At 48.2% G+C, this 18,339-nt stretch overlaps 4 protein-coding genes across 13 annotated transcripts in view; 1 reads left to right on the forward strand and 3 right to left on the reverse strand.

Annotated features, from left to right (window-relative positions):
- The window catches only part of CNOT6L (CCR4-NOT transcription complex subunit 6 like), a 35,361-nt gene extending 28,288 nt beyond the window's left edge, over positions 1 to 7,073 (forward strand). For 3 of the 10 annotated variants that reach the window (XM_080619105.1, XM_080619110.1, XM_080619111.1), the window contains 2 exons: positions 298 to 3,673; positions 3,930 to 7,073. In XM_080619105.1, coding sequence (XP_080475231.1) covers positions 298 to 510 — 213 coding nt within the window. In that variant the 3' untranslated portion in view covers positions 511 to 3,673; positions 3,930 to 7,073. Of the gene's footprint in view, positions 1 to 297; positions 3,879 to 3,929 lie in introns of those variants that run through there. The other 7 variants (XM_080619108.1, XM_080619106.1, XM_080619109.1 and 4 more) reach the window with 7 other exon arrangements.
- Positions 7,074 to 7,856: 783 nt separating this feature from the next.
- On the reverse strand, positions 7,857 to 9,153 carry LOC308232953 (C-X-C motif chemokine 2-like; the record flags this gene model as incomplete). Its single annotated transcript, XM_080639322.1, has 4 exons — positions 7,857 to 7,962; positions 8,065 to 8,148; positions 8,463 to 8,598; positions 9,090 to 9,153. 4 exons carry the CDS (start codon positions 9,151 to 9,153, stop codon positions 7,857 to 7,859), a joined length of 390 nt encoding a protein of 129 aa, XP_080495448.1.
- Positions 9,154 to 9,838: 685 nt separating this feature from the next.
- LOC308220443 (C-X-C motif chemokine 2-like) lies at positions 9,839 to 10,468 on the reverse strand (the record flags this gene model as incomplete). Its single annotated transcript, XM_080616428.1, has 3 exons — positions 9,839 to 9,926; positions 10,056 to 10,185; positions 10,405 to 10,468. 3 exons carry the CDS (start codon positions 10,466 to 10,468, stop codon positions 9,839 to 9,841), a joined length of 282 nt encoding a protein of 93 aa, XP_080472554.1.
- A 2,095-nt stretch (positions 10,469 to 12,563) lies between these two features.
- LOC308224128 (interleukin-8-like) lies at positions 12,564 to 13,929 on the reverse strand (the record flags this gene model as incomplete). Its single annotated transcript, XM_080623794.1, has 3 exons — positions 12,564 to 12,651; positions 13,360 to 13,489; positions 13,866 to 13,929. 3 exons carry the CDS (start codon positions 13,927 to 13,929, stop codon positions 12,564 to 12,566), a joined length of 282 nt encoding a protein of 93 aa, XP_080479920.1.
- Positions 13,930 to 18,339: the final 4,410 nt, after the last annotated feature.

The raw sequence follows: 18,339 nt of genomic DNA on the forward strand, positions 1-18,339 counted from the left end.
CCATTGGCTGTCTTTCCCTCTGTTCCTGTAAGTGCTTCATCACTTGGTTCCTCCACTTGCTGGACACTTTTCCTCCCGCGCACAAATCCTTGATTTGCTGGCATTTTTAAGCTTCCGACCTGGCTCTGGCCAGTAACTTAATGAGAACGGATGCAGCGCTTGGAATGGGAAATGCTGCATGCGTTTCTTTCCTTAATTGCAGTGCAGTGCCTCTTCCCAAGGATAGCAGCCAGAAGCCAGTCGAGTTCAGGTTGCCAGAAGCAAGGTTCTCACTGTCATGTTTCTCTTTCTCCCTAGGGTGTGATTGACTACATTTTCTATTCCAACACTCACATGAACGTGCTTGGTGTCCTGGGGCCTTTGGACCCTCAGTGGCTGGTTGACAACAACATCACTGGGTGTCCACACCCTCACATCCCTTCAGACCACTTCTCACTGTTAACACAACTCGAACTCCATCCTCCGCTCCTGCCTCTTGTCAACGGTGTGCACTTGCCTAACAGGAGGTAGTGGAGCCCTGCCCCTTTGAGGGCAAGGACCTGTTGTTATGGACCTGTACAGTTGTAAATCAAAGTATATAGGAGTAAAGTATGGCCAACCTTAAGCTGCTTCTTCAAGCTCCTTTCCTTATGTGTTTGATATGAGATTTTTGCACATTTTGGTGCATATTGGTATCATTTGGCACTAGGGCTGGAACCAAAGTATTATTCCCTTTCCAAATTCTTAACTTAATTTTTCTTTTTTTTTTTTTTTAAACTGGCAAGCTTTTCCTTTTCAGTAGGAAGCTGCACTTAGAAATGGACAAATGAGATTAAAAACTTGCTTATTAATGTATTTCAGGATAGTGCTTTTTTTCCAGAACGTGGCAAAATGAGCCAACCTTTTAGGGGAAAGAAAGAATAAAATAGAAATGCTTGTTTTGTAGGAAGAATATTAGAAATGCTCTTTGTCTGAACCCAAAATGAGGACTGAACTTTGCATCCAAAACAAATTTTGCACATTAGCAAAGCACTTAATAACCTGACTATAAATGATGAGCAGTGTGGCACTGCCCCTCATCTAACTAATATTAGAAAACCAAAGATATCTTAATATCTGTGATAAAATTTGAGGTCTAAATTCTCCTGATGTCATTTCATTTGCAACAAAATTCCCAGCAAACCTATGTCTCGTAAGTGAGCATTGAACACTGGGCAGATCCTGTGGAGAGTCTTTTCCAGAGCTCTGCAGAACTGGGTCCTTCCTGGGACGGATACACAAGAATCCAGAGGGAAACAGAGCTGCCTCTCTGCTTCGGCAAGCCGGGGCGACAAACTCTTCAGCAGCGCAGTTTGGGAGTAGGACTTAGTTTGAGAAATTGCACTTGAAGCCAGCTGTTGGGGTTCTGGGTGAATAAAGAAGTTGAAAATTTATCCTAAGTTCCCTTTTCCCAGAAAGGAAACTTGGGATTAAGTGGTTAAGCATAGGGTACAGGAAAAAACTGCTGGAAACAATCTTCCTTCTGTCTCCAAAGGGCACATGGAGTAGCCATTGGCATGGCTTTTTTCTTGGGGGAGCGAGTGGGAGCCATAGTCATTCCTTGGATTGTTTTTCCTGACCCTAGTTGCCAAATATCCATCCCACTTTTTTTAATAACCTTTCTCTTTTGTTGTCAGTCAGGGTTGAATTAAAAAGCTGCTGGTTCATTCCCAAATGTTGATGCTCTTTGGATGTGTTGGAAATCTCTTTTTTCCTCCCTTTTTCTGCTCTAGGTGGCCAGTTCAAACCCTCGTGCCTCAAGAGGCATTAAACATAATGCAATTTTCTGAAAAATAAAATTGTTTGGCTGCTTAATGTTTAAAAAAACCCAACAACCAATGGCACAGTGATGGGAGAAGGTTGTGTCTGTGTTTTTAAGTTTTTCTTTATTCTGCTTTTTTGCTGCTATGAGATTTTCTTGAATTTCTATTTTAAACTTTTCATGCATTTTACTGTTTCTAGTCTCAAAATGTGATATTTTTAATAAATGAAAAAAAATTTTCCATTACGTGAATGAAATTTTTAAGCAGATTGAGAGCCTATATTTATGTCTCATTCGTATACTGGAAAAAAGAAAAAGTCCAATTTAAATTGTGGAATTAGTTTTAAATACTAAGGAGCCATCTTCAGTCTTGTGAAACTGCAGAGTCAGGCTCTTCCTCTACTCTTTAATTATTTCCTTTGTCATTTTATACATAGGGAATTATCCATAGGGGGGAAATAAATATCAATTGGAGTAGAAACTATTCCCTGACTCTTGCTGGGGGCTGGGGAAGGGGTGGTGTGGGACAGAACATAAACAAATTGGTTCAACCAAACAACTCCCTTGTAACAGAATAAGTGCCTAAAAAAATGGAGGCGTCACCTATTGTCTACTCCAAATTGGAAGCTGGGTGAAATTCCTGCATGGCAATTGCTTTGTGCAGCACCACACACAGGAAAAAAAAGCCCTTTCTAAAGATGTATTTTCCTCTAGGTGCAGGTATCTCGTTTGTAATATACCTCAGCATCCACCGCCCAGCCATTAAATTGCAGAAGTGATTGGAGAGTATAGTACTGGAAAGTAGAATAGCATGAAAAACTTAAGTTTTGTGGACATTACCTTTCTGTAATCAGCTGCTGTATTGTTTTTGGAGGTGGGGGTACCCTGCTGTGGAGGTGTGCACTAACCAACCCTTCTCCTCCTCTTCCCACCCACGTGTTATGTAGCAACACGAGCAGTATTTCCTACCATACTTCACTCCCAGTATTTTTTGAGATGTTTGTATAAAATGGAATTTAAAATCCACCTATGATTGTATATGAACTGCAGAGGAGCCCGTTTATTAATAAAACTAAAACCAACAGCAATGTTTTGTAATACCAGGGTGGGAGAGAATGGGGATGAAAACCAAAAACCAACCCAAATCCTGGCAAATGTTGTAAACTGCTTAAGTTTGACTTCCCTTTGGTTTCTCACTGATTGAAGTGTTCTGTTGCAGGAAGGTGTTTAATTGGATTTTCTCCGCTGCAAAATGCACTTCCAAACATCTGTTATGCTGTGTGATTTCTTTAAAAAATAAGAGTTACTGTAACAGACGTTGCACAAAACTTCTGGATTTAAAACAAAATGAGTCTTGTGTATGTTTCAGCTGATGCACATAACCAGAGACACGTTTACCTGCCTTTCATGTGTCTGCCTCCCACCTTGTTTTCTGTCTGTATTTTCCCTTCCCAGCAGGAGCAGTAAGGGGATTGTGCTTTTTTTCCCAGCCATAGTGATACTGTGCTCTAGGAAAAGAGCAGGCAGCTGCCAGCCTCGTGCATGGAGTGAAATCCCTTTCAATAAAGGCTAATTTTATTCTGACCCAGATGAAAGCTGACCGTAGGGTGTTTCCTAGGGGAGAGAAAGCAATACAAAGTCAAATATATCCCTAACTCTAAGCAGAGACGGATGGGGAAACATCAGTTCTCTCCATCACTGACCCTCAGTTCCCAGCACATCAGTCAGTGCCTGGGTAAAAAAGCTCTAAGCCCTTTACTGCTCCTGGCTGTCTTGGTTTGCTTTCAGAAATATGGTGCCTGGTGTCGACTTCTAAGCAACAGCACTGCCTAAAGCAAGCAGAGAAAAAAAATCCAACACCCTTCTACAAGCAACTTTTTAAAACTCAGTATGGTAAATCTGTTCAATATGGGGTTTCGTGTGTGTACATATATACATATATATATAAAAAAAGAGAATTTTGTACAATGTAGCTGAATATTTCTGTTTCCTTATTTCTCTGTAAGAAGTGTGAACATTTGTGTGCTATACACTGAAGTCAGGGATGGCACAATGGGGTCTGAGACCAGCTTTCCTTCCCATTGGCCTCGGCAAAAGCTTTTGTCATCCCTTTCTAGCACTCATTCTAGCATAATGTTTTGTTTTATAGGTGAGCTTTCTCTGTTGAAGCCACTCCTGTTTAGGCTGCAGAAACCTTCAGAAAAGGTCTGTTAATCCCAATCCTCACTGTTCTGTTTTATGGACTAGAAAGCCAAAATCTTTGACTCTTGACCTTTTCAGAATTACTTACCACTGACCTAATGCAGCTTTCAAAACCACACCATCAGCATTAGGGTGACACTGTGGATGGCTGATGGGCTCCCACCCTGCTAGCTTTGCCATGGAGACTCCTAAACCCACGGTCACGTTCCCGAGGCCCACTTTCCAAAGGTGCTGAGCATCTGCAGCTCCCACTTAATCCCAAATATTGGGCTTTTGGAGACCAGCTTTCCACACCCAGCTTGTCTACTGGGTCCAAATGGCAAGTGGGAATTTGAGACCTCAAAGGTTTATGTCGCTTCTTCCTGTGGTCTTGGTCAGGTGAGGGGGAAGCCCAAAAGGCTTGTTAAAATTGAGTCTCTCTGCTGATTTAGAAGATGAGCTGGAGAAAGGAACACTGTAGGGATTCCTCACCCAGGACTGCAGTGTTCATACCTTCTTGGTAGGGAGCAGGAACCAGCTGTTACTTCATTTCCACAATGCAGTTTTAGCTTTTAGCATCAAAACTGTCCTTGGGCACAAAGTTGGGCATAGCGGGGTGGAGTGAAAGGTCTTTTAGTCCTATCCAAACTGATCCATGCTCCCATGCTGTTTTAAAAGGAAGTTTTATGGCAAGTAGCAGTTGTCCTTTCCCCAGTAACCTCAGCTTTGTACTTAATTATAATTCAGTTCCTCTGTTCTTGACTTCTGCAAAGATACTTTCCTTGCAGTGTTAATGGAGATCTAAGGCCTGATTTAAACCTTAAGAAAGACCCTCTCCCTGTTGTATGGGGAGGTAAGCGATCTTAGCACACCCTTACCTAATACACCAGGCAGCAGTAGAAGGTGGTTCAGCTAAAACCAGGCCGTCAACATAGAAGAGCAGCGGGTTGTCACCCTGCTTGGTCACCACAGAGCTCAGATGTTCTTCTGGGTGGTCTTCACAACCAAAACTGCCCGGTAGGAAGTGAAGCAGCGCACAAGACTCACTGAAGTTCCCCTTGGCCTCAGAAGGAGTATGGTTTCAGCACCAAACACGCGCATTGGAAAGCCTCACCTACCTGATTTTGTACATTTCCAAGAGGAGATGAAGGCCTTACCAGGGGCAGGGGACCTGTTTTGTTAGAGACTGCAAAAGAAATGAGCCCTAAGCACAGAGAGGTTTGGGTTTTTCTGGTAGGCACTCTTACTGGCTGAGTCTCTCCATCTTCCAGTGAGGAAAAAGCACCTTATGATACACAACTCACCAGCTTTTTGTAAGATTACGGTAGTATAATTACGTACCCTCCGTTTCTCGCCCTTCACTGCTCAAAGGAGACACAAACCCCAAGAGGAAACCACTCATGTCTTAAGTCTCTGTGCCAAGCATCAGACAAGAACTCACTTAGAAACAATTTTAGAAGGCGATCATGAGGCTTTAGATCCTGTCACAGCTCTAAGTGGCAGGGTATCTTCTGTGACCACTGTTTGCACTGACACTGACAGCAGGTTTGCTTTTTAAGCAAAAACCAAAAATCAGAGCAGATAATACAGGTACAGGCATTGCACAATGAGAAAAGGGACAAAATTAACACCTTTGAAGAAGAACTTCATCCTGAGAAAAAAGACTGTTAAAGATTTTAAGAGACGATGAAGTTTGCTGGTTTGGCTGCGATGGAGGACGGTGGACTTCAAGAGTACAGTTTCTTGGAGTATAGCTAAAAATAAGCATGAAGATAGAGAAATACTCAGGTGCTTTGATACCTCAGGTATGTGTTTGAGACAGCACTGATGACAAAGCACACGAAGTGATAGGACTTATTCTCTTCCTTTTCCCCCTCCCTCCCTGTGTTTAGCTTGCACCCTTTGAGTGGTGAAGGTTAGCGTGATCCTGGTAGTTGATCTCGTCCTCGTTGTTAAACAGCTCCTAAAGTCTTGGCATCTACTGAGTTTGCATTTGTCTGTATTGATCTTTGTTCCAGAGCAAAAAACCAACCCAACAAAAAACCCCACAACCCTCACAGTGGCTTTCTTTCCAGGTGACACGTTACGTGGCTTTGTTTTCCATTTTAGCTTACTGCATTATGAGTTCGCTTTCCAAGCAATTAAAGTGTTTTTGTGCACCATGGTAGCTAAATACGCCCTTAGCTCATAACTCACAGGCTGGACCAGCACAGTTGTGATGGGAACCCAGGCTCCCCTTCCCACCCCATTCCACAGCGGCTACTTTGGGAGATCAGGGTGATTGTTAGTCAGATTTCTCGCTTATGTGTTGTCTTTGCAACTGCAAGGTCTGGCCCCTCGAGAGATGGAAGTGCACTTGGGAAAGGGAGGAAGCTGCTAACATTTTAGGGAGTTACATCTTGGTTTATGGAAACAGCTTAAAATTGGGAGCCCGTTGGGTGCTCAAATGAGGAAACTGTTGCTTGTGGTGGCCTGGCCTGCTCTGCGCCTTCCCCACCAGCTTGACATGGGGATGGGGTAGGTCTCCCGGGCAAAAAGCTCTGCAAAGCCTGACAGTGGCCTCAAGCAGCCTGCCTGCAAGAGCAGCCTTCCACTGAGCCCTGAGCAGAAAAACCTGAGTAACTTGCTTCTTTCCCACAGGAATAAATGGAAAGGAACCTCCTCTCCTTTGCTTTTACAAACGGATCTGGTTTTCTCTCCTTTTGAAAATCCCTTTTGGAGAAGTTCCACACCACCGTGCAATTCCCCCCATAATCAAACTTTGCAATGAAACACTGACTGAGAAAGCCAATTCCCATTGAGTGGGGACAGCAGGGGGAAGACCTGCTCCCCTGCACAGACCCAGCCTGGACCAAGCAACGACAACAACTGAGCAAAGCGGCCCTGCTTCTCCTTGACCTTCAGGCAGCTCGGCAAAGGGAGCTCCTCAAAACCTGGAACTGTTTGGTTTTCCTTCCTTTTTGAAAAGAATTCCGTTTTGTTTTATTTAAACACAAAAACCCGCGCTGTGGAGCTGGGGTACTGCTCACACGTGATGGAGAGGGCTAAATCTCTGCTTGTTTCTTCTCACCTGTGTACTTACATTTCCTCTGTTGGCAATAAACAGCCCTTTCGCAACCACTCTCGTCCACTGCTGTGGTTCCTGAGAATGGGAGGGAGGGGAACATGGTGGTCGGATGGGTGCTTCAAGCTTCTGGGATGCACTTCTGGCATCCATGGTGGTGGGGAGGTGACACAAATCGGAATGCTACCCTTCTGAAGGGGTCCCCAGGCCTCAGACACCCACCACCAGCATGGCCAAGGCTCATTTTAAGATGATTAAGTAAATTTTGCACTGGGTTGCACATCAGACCCGCATCGCCTTGGTCCATGTGGCCAAAGGACATCCTGGGATCCCTGCAGGATGCCTGCATCCATCAGCTGGTCACTGGGAAATCTCCTAGTATTTCTCCTGTGCTTGCAGAACTGCAGAGGTCAGACCCCATCCAACTCCAGCATCCCATAGCACAACCCAGTCCTGCAAGGGGGTATGGGGAAAAGGCAGAAAAAATTGGGGCAGAGGAAAGACAACGCATTAGGAAGTGCCCTGAGGCAAAGCAGCCGAGGGCTTCATGGTGCCATGGTCCAGTCTAACTCCTTCACCCCAAAGATCCCGATTTTGACACAGATCCACGCAGAAAGAGCTGCCACAGCCATGGGGAAAGCACGTTCATCCGTTTATTGATGGCATGCCATTGCACACAGGAAAAGCGCGAGCACCCGAAACAGAGGGTGACAGTGGGCACTTAAGTGGAAAGTCTTTCTTTTGAAGGAGAGAGCAGGGGAAGGCTCCTGCCCCCCACCAAAACCCTGGGAGCAGAACAAGTGCTGGAGTTGTGCCACAGAACCCAGCTGGTTACTGGTCACTGTATTCAGACAGAGAGAGAGATGGGGCAGGGAGCCTGCGCCACCGCTCCACTTCCCGCCGTGGCCGCACCACTGCTGGCTTCTTGGTGACGTTCCTGCAGGTTTTGGAGGGAGGAGAGAAATTAAACCAAAGCCATCAGGAGGAAGAGGAGCATCCTGACTTGATCCTTGTTGTCTGGTCGCCTGGCATCACATACCTCTGTGTCAGCTTGAAGATGAGCAGCTGCATCCAGGGCGCCTCGGGGGCCACACAAACCTTCTTGTTTTTCTTCAGGGTAAGACTGCAAGGTGATGAGACCCACTCAGCCCCACGCACACCTCTGCCCAAAGTGCTCCTCACCAAGCCCCTCTCACTCCCTATGAGATTATGAGCGCGCATCCTGTAACCCTTGCTGAGAGATGGATGAGGTGTTTTAGGCCTTGACCTTGGGTCATAGAATCACAGAATAGAATCACAGACTGGCTTGGTTGGAAGGGACCTTAAAGCTCATCCAGTTCCAGCCCCCTGCTGTAGGTAGGGACACCTTCCACTATACCAGGTTGCTCCAAGCAGGTTGCAATGAGCAGGGATTACTTTGCAAAGCTTTCCACTTACATGATCTCCTTCCTCCTGCAGTGAATGCCGGGTGGTGTGACATCAATGGCGAGGATCAGCCCCAGGTTGATGACCTGGGCGGTCCATTTGATGCACTTGCATCTCATGTTGGTCAGCAGGCTCTCCAGCGACAGACCTGCGCCCAAGAGGAGCCCACACACACCCAGGTCTCAGCCCACCACCACCCTTATGTCACGATCTAGTCTCATTGCTGGTGCCCACAGGGATATGGGTTTGTGTTAATGGGGTTTGCAGCAGCAACAAGAGGCAATGCAAAGCTAATCCCTCCCAGCATGGGCTCAAAGCTTTCTTGTCATGCACACAGAAAGGGTTTAGCTTCAAGGTTTGAAACTTAACCAGTACTTCACGAATTAAACCCATTGCCCACCCACCACACACTCAGATTTCACAGGGGTCTTCAGGAGAAGCAGCTTAAACCCATCAGGCAAATCCCACCCAGCCCCCAGCATCCCCCTCCAGTTTAACCACCGAGTTTAATTGATAAACTCAAGCTCAAAGGTAGGCAAGAAACAAATCTGAAAGCTGAGAGAAGTCCATGCTCAGCCCCATTCAGTGCCCCAGTGAGGGATTTGGAGGGGGACAGAGGGACGCTCCAAGGTCACTCACCACCACCCGGCACCAAGTTGCCCATGAGCAGGACCATGGCCAATGCTACCGGCAGCAGCCGCATCCTCACCCCCCGCCGCGAGCTGCCCTGGGGCTGCTTTATAATCAGCCAGGAGGGGATTTCGGAGCCTGGGAAACGCCGGGGGGGAGGTGGAGGAAGGAGCTGCCCCATGCTTCGACTTCCCTGCCACTGCTTCCCCATTGCACATGGTGGCCCACGCCACCTCCCCGATCAAAAAAGGCAGAAAACAGTGTGGCCACCTCCTAACACATCCTTGCCCCATGTTTCTTGGTGGAGAAACAGCGGTGAGCCCCCCTCTGCTCCCCTGAGCCCCCTCAAGCCTCTGGAATGCCACAGGAAGGGATGAAAGTGGTGGTGACCAAGAGCTGCTGCCTTTATTGGACCTGTTCGGTTGTGCCTGAAGGGGACACCCAGCACTCTGGGGAAGTGTGGGGAAGAGGGTACTGGCATTTTCAAGGGCTTAAATGCATAAAATGCCAAGGAAGAAGGGGCTCAAGGCATCACCCAGCAGCATCGTCCCCTCCGCACAAGGAGACAGCAGTGTGGGAGGTGGGGACCAGTTTCAGGCCCAGCACATCTGTCTGTCCCACCGGTGGCAGCTTCCTCAGTGGGGAGCCTCTTTCTTCCTCCTGCCAAAGCAGAAGCAGGGAGAAACAAGTGAAGACCAGTCCTTACGGGATGCCACTGGTCCTGCCTGGAAACCCCATCACTTGTGGCTGAGGAGGGCTTACAGGTTAGGAAGGTCCTGCAGGAGCTTCTTCACCCAAGGGGTGTCAGGATTTACACAGACCCTCTCCAGGCTTTTTAGCTTAATCCTAGAGAACAGAGAGGAGCTGGAGCAGCCGAGCCCCCCTGTGCTTCTCACCAAGGGTGGAACTGAAATTATTCAGGGAGGATGGGGGGAGCAGAGGGCTTGTACACCCCCCCCCCCAAGAAGCACTTACACCACCTCGAGGCGCCGGCAGCTGCTCCCCACCGGCCGGACCTCGATGCTGCTGTATTTCCACGGTGGGATGAAGGCCCTGGTGGTCTTGGCACAGCGGCAGCTCAGGTTGCCGTTGGCTTCCAGGAGGGCTGGATGGGCACACAGCTTGCACATCACCTGAAACCCACCACCACCCCCAGCACTCTTTCTTGGGTAACGCATCTGCCCCTATGTCCCACCACGATCACCACATCCCCTTGCATCAGAGCCCCGGAGGCACATCCTGATGCCGGGATAGGGGGATGTCGCCTCTGAAAACGTCTCCACCCTCCCCAGCATCCTCCAGCCCCATACACGGGGAGCCTCACCTGCATCCCCAGGGTGGTGGGTCAGCAGCAGCACCCCCAGCAGCAGGGCAGCCTGCACAGCCATGCCGGCCCCATCCCCAGCACCACCAGCATCCCCTTATTTGAGCTGGGAAATAGGAGAAGTGAGGCGGTGCCGGGGGGAGGCCCCAGGGTCGGGGGGGTTGGGGGTTTTGCCCATCAGGGGCCCAGGCTTCCTGAAACCGGTTCCATTTTCCCCTTTCTATGAAGCCGGGTCTTGTAAAGATACTGGGCCTTTGTCCCAGTGCTTGTCCTTAAGCCCATGCAGCTGCACAAGCCCCGAGGTTTTTTAGGGTGCTTTGATCTTCTGCATGGTCTGATATAACTCATTTCTTCTACAACCAGATTTTCCCCCAGCCTGACCTTTGGTGGCGTCTGCTTTTGCTCTTTCCCATCCATGACTGGCTATCCCAAAACTCTGCCAAGTGACCCCACACCCACCCCCTATATTTCCTTACAACAGCCTTCCAGTACCTAAAGCGGCAGATAACAAAGTCTGAGAGGGGCTTTTTACAAGGACATGTAGGGACAGGACAATGGGGAATTGCCTTAAACTGACAGAGGGGAGATGTAGATTAGACATTAGGAAACAATTGTTCCCTGTGAGCGTGGTGAGGCACTGGCACAGGTTGCCCAGAAAGCTGTGATTCAGAATCACCAGTCTGATTCTATAATTCTTATTGGCCTTTACTGCTTTCAGAAGGCTTTCAACTGCTTGCAGACCCCAGCCCCATCACCAACGCTGGTGCTTGCTGGTGGTTCAGGGCTGGAACACCCCTTCCATCTCCCTTTGATGCCTTGGGCAAACCTTTCCCTGCTTCTGTCTCATTCCTCAGCGTAAAAGGGGCTGTCATTATGCCTGACATGCACCTGGGTGCTGCCCTCACTCCCCTACCTATAGTACAGATACCTCATCTGATACATATTCAAATGCACATTTTAATGCCCATGGCATATCTATGATACAGAATGAACACAAGAGTGCCAGATGCAAAAGATGGAAATTGAGCTCCAGGAAGGTTACAGCGGTGGGGTTTATCAAAGGTGGGAAATTACAACAAATGGAAAACACCCTAAATTTTATTTGACTTGAGCTCTCAGGCCAGGACATGCCACGCTGTGTAATAAAAACCACAGACACACCGTGTCAATGAGTGCTTTGCATGGAAAGAGTCACAAACTTGTTCTGACAGAGGCAGGAGTGGCCCCTTCACAGTGTATGGTCGAGTAAAGAAATGCAGGGTTCACGTTCACGTTCGTCCAGGGACTGAATGCAGAGGGGAAACACCTCCAGAACCTGCCATAGGGCTGGGTCATCAGCGAGCTGCCCTCCCTACAGCGGCTGCCACTGGGGCTGGACACGGGACTTTCGGGACGAGAGAGGGAAGCAAGGGCGAAGTGGGGAGCAACCAGGTTCCTGTGCATCATCTGCCAGTGCATCTCAAGGCTCTGAGCGTCAGTTTCCTTCACAGGAAACTTACTTTTTCTTCCTGTGAAAAGCAGAAGGAGGAGAAACACGTGAACACAGAGAAATTGGGTCCTGGGGGAGGAAGCTCCTGCCCCAGCTGAAGGAAGTCATCTCTAAGGTCCCTTTGAATTCTGACCATTCAATAATTCTATGACAAGTCACCACCATGTCCCCAGGACAGGCATCACTGAAGGGAGAGGATTTAGATTAGCTACTAGGAAGTTCTTCCCTGTGAGGGTGGTGAGGCCCTGGCACAGGTTGCCTGAAGAAGCTGTGGCTGCCCCATCCCTGGCAGTGTTCAAGGCCAGGTTGGACGGGGCTTGGAGCAACCTGGTCTAGTGGAAGGTGTCCCTGCCCGTGGCAGGTGGGTTGGAAACGGGTGAGTTTTAAGGTCCCTTCCTATACAAACCATTGTAGGATTCTTTAATCACTCATGGGGGTGTCTCCTCTCAGCTGCCCCACACTGTGCCAAAAACACAGGCGTGACGAAGGACGGTGGCTTTCCCAGCCAAGTAGCAACACACTATTGCACTCACAATAAGCAAATCCCAATCCTGTCATTCCCTCCTCAGTATTTTTTCTTTTTTTCACCCTGCGAGTGCTCCCCAGGACCAAGGATAGGATGGGATGCTGCCAGAGCCACCTGAGCCAAAAGGGTTTTCATCAACACAACTTACGTGCTAGCAATACGCTTCAGCAGCTTCTTTACCCAAGGGGCATCAGGATTCACACACACCTTCCCTGAGGTTTTTAGCTTAATTCTGAAACACAAGGAGCGTTTATGAGTGCTGCCCTCCCCTCCAAAGGCAAGGATCTGAGCAGCCAGGGTTGATCTGCAATGCTCAGCTTTCATTTACAGCACCAGCAGGTTGCAGGAAGCTGCCAGAGACAGAGGGAAGCCATGGGATGCTCAAGAAAAAGCAAGATGCAACATGTTTCCACGTGTAACATGTGCTTCAAGCCCCAAGGTGCCTGTTCAAAGACTATTTTCTCTGTAGGTTTATAAATGTATCAGTGCTGAGCAGTTAAAACAACCTGATGCATCTCCTTAACACACCACTTCAGTCTGGACAGGAGTAAAGATATAAGGGCTTGACCCAAGATGCAGTTTACTCTCTGCTCTCATATTGGTAGTGAAAAAATTGGTTATGCCTTAGTGTCTGAGGATGCGCTTCCTCCAAACTGCAAACAGCCCCCACCAGCATGAGGAAATCACACTCTACCTTGCTGGAAAGCTCCATTCAGGTCCTGAGGACTTCTGGCATGTCACTAGGGTGCATTTCCTCCACCAGAAGTGACCTGACGTTTCTCAGCCTCAAAGCATGACCGAGCTTGAAAAGCCTTGGTTTAGCAGAAAGGGATTGGAGGAGTGGAGTGGTTGCAGCAGAAAAGGTGCAGTGCTGGCCTCACTGCTCCATGGGAACCAGAGGAGGCAGCTTTCTACCCCATGAGCCACCATTGGCACTTACATGATCTCTGTACGCCTGCAGGTGCTCCCCACGGGTCTTATCTCAATGCTCTCATATCTCTTTGGACTAATGTAGTCCGAGGTTGTCTTTATGCATCTACAGTTCAGGTTTCCGTTCACCTCCAGGATGGCTGGGAAAGAGAGAAGGTAGCAGTTTACAGAGACAGAGTTATTTAGAGGTGCCACAATTCCAAACCAATTAGAGACAAAGAAATAATCACTCCCCACGCTTTCCCTGATAATGCTTTAGGGACCACGGTAGGAAACTGTTATCTGTGACTCTACCTCAGCACCCTGCTCTCACACAGCTCCTGAAAGCTGAACCTAGGCAAGCAGGATGGTCACACTCTTTCCTCAGCTATGAGAAAAACCCTGGGTTAAACAGGATGCCTCTGTTTCCCCATGTCCCTTCCAGCGCAGGATGCAGATGACACCCATCCATCCTAAGGACCACGGCAGGCTGGGAGCTGACCACCGCGGGTATCTGCAAAGACACCAGAAGCTCACCTGCATGGGCTAAGTGGGACAGCACCAGCAGCAGCAGCAGCCACGGGAGCACTGGGGCTCCCATCCTCATCCCAGCTGGTGTTCGCATCCTCATGGCAGGCTCAGCCCCAGAGAAGGTCTGAGGAACGGGGTGAAGAACCCCCCTATTTATTCAGGAGGGTTGCGCTCTGACACAAGCAGCAAGATTCAAACTTCATCAGTCACATCTGACCAGTGGACCATGAAGAGAGGTGATGCAATTTCTCAGATGCCTCCCACAGCCGGGTCGGAAACCAAATTTACACCATTGCCGGTGAAAACCAGCCATCGGGACAAAGCGCGTGTTTGGAATCCCCACGTCACCTTCCCCACACCCTGTTTCTGATCAGCTGGGTCTGTCCAAGCATCACCCTTCTTTCTCTTTAGCATTCACCCCTCAACCACACAAAGATCCCAGAATAAAATGAAAGCGTAAACCCGGGGCAAGCAGGGTTTTTTCACTGCACTCAGATATTTACATATTTCTTTCTTAGGGCTATAATTCCCCCACACTATTTTCGCTACCTCTTACATCAGCAAAATTGCCTAGCAGCGAACCATGGAAAAATAAAGATCTCTGCTATACGTTTCCACTCTGACCCTTCAAATCTTGCTTGCACAGTGACATACTAAACACCAGGAAAAGTCAAGAGATGACTGGTACAGTAGCATCAACAAAAAGCAAGTTATTCCTACATCTCTGTACTTCTGTGGCTGAGTGCTGATGTGCACATTAATCAGCAACAGATTTCTTGGTACCAGCAGGCTGGGAGTGAAACATGGATGGATGCCAGAGAATAGCAGTAGGAAAAGGAACAGGGCTGGGATGGACTCAGGGACTAGTGAGAGCAAGACCTGAGCAGTACTGGGACCGGAGGGAAAAGAGATCTTCTTAATTTTGCTCTATTTAGTATCCCATTACAGCACTTGGGACCTGAAATAGTTGGGGCTTAGTTAGAAGTGTCCTGATCGCCTACTGTTTCAAGAAAGATCAGCTTTTTATGATGTTATCAGCTATGGGACACAGTGTACTATGCAGCCAGTGAGCCAGTTCAACATCATTCTGGTGTCCCCAACATAAGAAGGGCATGGAATTGTTGGAGCAAGTCCAGAGGAGGGACACGAGGATGATCAGGGGCTGGAGCACCTCCCATATGAAGACAGACTGAGAAAGTTGGGGCTGTTCAGCCTGGAGAAGAGAAGCTGCTTGGAGATCTCGTAGCAGCTTTCCAGTATCTGAAGGAGGCCTACAAGGATGCTGGGGAGGAACTCTTCATTAGGGACTGTAGTAGTAGGACAAAGGGGAATGGGTTCGAGCTTAAACAGGGGAAATTTAGATTGGATAAAAGGAATAAGTTCTTTGTGATGGTGGTTCAGTGCTGGCACAGGTTGCCCAGAGTAGCTGTGGCTGCCCCATCCCTGGCAGTGTTCAAGGTCAGGTTGGACGGGGCTTGGAGCAACCTGGTCTAGTGGAAGGTGTCCCTGCTCATGGCAGGGGGTTGGAACTGTGTGAGCTTTAAGGTCCCTTCCAACCCAAACCAGTCTGGGATTCTATCATTCACAGCAGGGATAATCAAATGATAGTGGGAAAATTGATGACACTAAAGCAGACATGTACGTGGCAGTGAGAAGCTGTAGGAGCACATGGAAAGGTAGAGGTCAGACTGCGCACATCCTTACAGTGCTGCAGAACCACATGTCCACAAGGCTTTAAGGCTTTATTCTGTCAACGTCCTCCAAGCTTCACACACAAGGGAATAAACCTGCCCATTTCGGGGGACCGTGGTCTGGCACTTGCTCCTCCACACATTTCATAGCATCTTTTGGGTTTCTCTCAAAATGAACCATTGAAGGACTGAAACAAAGCATTTTGGCACACAGGGGGTTAGAACTGTGAGGCACCTTTGGGTCTCACACGGGTTTTTAGTGGGATGTGGGCTGCCCTGAATAAAGCAAAGTCACCAGCCGGGAAGCAAAAGGGGAAGTGGGGACACGTGGCCACAATAGCGAGGTGAGGAGGAAGGAAGAGGGCAGAACAAAAATGATGCGATTGTGTGATTACATTGTAATTTGGAGTTTTCAAATCACATCAGCATTTTATAGAGCAGCAAAATTGTAAACGTCAAAAAAAAAAAGCCTTCCATTCAAACCATAAGCTCTCATTGTCCTCTTTGAAACTTTTTTTCCATCTGAGATAGGTCCAAAATTCTTGTCAAGAGCTTGTTCAAGAGAGAATGGTCAAAACCAGATGAGGGAAGAGTTTAATTCCCTGGACATCAGGATTGCAGAGAGGCCAGGGATAATTTGAATGAGCTACTGCCAAATCCTATGGAGGGAATGAGAGCCTGGCTGCTATGGCAGTGGAAAAGGAGATGGCTTTGAAACTGTGTTTTGTTCAATACTTTCAGAGTTTTCAATTTCCCTGTAGAGAGCTGTTAGAAGAAGCCCAACCCAGGACTGGTTTAAATGGTTTTGCTGGGTTGTGGCAGAAATCTCTTCAAAGGAAAGTCTGCACAATGGTGGGGAAGGCAGGGATTTACCAGGAGAGATAACAGGTCACATACAGTGAGGCATATAGAGGCACTAAAGAAGTTTCAACACCTTTCTGAAGTTCATGACTTCATTTTGAAGCTCCTCCTTTTATAGCTGGGGAAAACCGAGAGAAATGAAAGCAACTTTCCCCAAAGATGCACAGTGGAGAGGATAGAGCTGGGGCACGCTCCAAGAGTGGCTCTTCCATGACCAGGGGAAATCAACACCACTGCTGGCAGTGCTTAACGAAACCACTACAGGAAGAATCTACCACTGGGAGATGTGCAACGGACAGGCCAAGATAACTTATGTGCGAGATGACACCCAGATTTGTGGCTACAAGGCAGGTGTCCATCTCCTGTCTACCCATGAGAGAAGTGGGAGCTACAGAGCCATGTTTAGGCTGGATGGATTCAGAGAGGTGGCTTTAGAGGAGTCCTGGGCAATCAGTTCAGCCACAGTGACCTCAGTTGCAACCTGGGGCATGTGTTGGCCCCCAGACCTATACAAGACCCCAGATGTCTCCTTTAGGGATGTGCTGCTTTGTGCTCGTTGCTTTATGCTCAGCCTTGCAGTGCTTCCTCCATGAAAGTCATGGAATCATAGAATGGTTTGCGTTGTAAGGGACCTTAAAGCTCATCCAGTTCCAACCCACTGTCATGGGCAGGGACGCCTTCCACTAGACCAGGTTGCTCCAAGCCCCACCATGGTGCTCATCAACTCACTTTGCAGTCAGGATGAAACCCACACGCCCCGCGGGGGGAAGGGCAGGAGTGCCTTCTCTTCCTCGCGAGCACCAAAGAAGTTGTCCCCTCTGCACGGGTGGCCTTGGCAGAAGCTCCCCTCCAAGTAGGAGAAGTCAACTCTGGGGATGCAGGGAAGCAACAGCCATGCTGCAGCAGCAGTGCTGCCCAACAGTGTCCCTGGCCTGGTCCATGGGTGCTTCTGTAAAGACAACCCAAAGCACAGGCTCAGCTCTATGATTTCAGGTTTTGGGGTGGCATGAAGTCATTGCCTACATGGCTGTGAAGATGAACCAAGCATAACCGGTGGTGCCCTTTCAGATGCACCCCCTTGATTCATACCTAGATGCAGATTTTCATCATGAGGCCCAGCCCTGGCTCCATCTCCGAAGTGGTGCACTTGGGTTTCCCCCATCGCCTGGGTAGTTTGGTGAATCCCCAACACATTGCCCCAAAAGACATACATTAGCTAGTCTTCAAGGTGCTACGAGTTTCTGCTTTGGGTAGGAACGGTGAAATAAATGTGGAGAGAAAGGAGAACCTGACAGAGATACTGTAATCCCAGGGTTTCTGAATCGTCTTGATAGTAGTCACAGTGGTTTCAATGTATGGCTACTGAGTACATTGATGGACATTGCGGTGTCTTCTCAGGAAGGAAAGGCTTGCAGTTCTTGTGGGTAGCTAATACTTGTGCATGCTGAGTGGTCATTCTGAGAAGGGAGAAGGATCTAGCCTGTGACTCTATTTAAACTAACCACTTCCCAGATGCCAGTAATTCAGACTTCACGTATTCATCTGTGGACTTATCCAGGCCAACTGAAACATGGTAGAACTATCCTAACAGCTTCTGTATTTCCTGCAGCAGGAAATACCTTTGCAGGGAAGAGTCTGATTTGAGTCCTTTTTTAATTCTGTGATTTTTATTAGATTTTTCATGGTTGGTTTGGTTGGTTTTTTTACACCCACTAGATCCTCAAGACATCCTGCCCTTGGTACATAAATCAGAGGCCTGCATAAATGCGGTGCAAATATCTCCTGAAGGCTATGACTTTAAAGCCATTGGCTTCAAGCTGACAGAGGGGAGATTTAAATTAGATATTAAGAAGAAGTTGTTTACTGTAAAGGTGGTGAGGCTCTGGCACAAGTTGCCCAGAGAAGCTGTGACTGTCTCATCCCTGGCA

This window comes from Psittacula echo (genome assembly GCF_963264785.1).
Source record: "Psittacula echo genome assembly, chromosome: 1".
NCBI lineage: Eukaryota > Metazoa > Chordata > Aves > Psittaciformes > Psittacidae > Psittacula > Psittacula echo.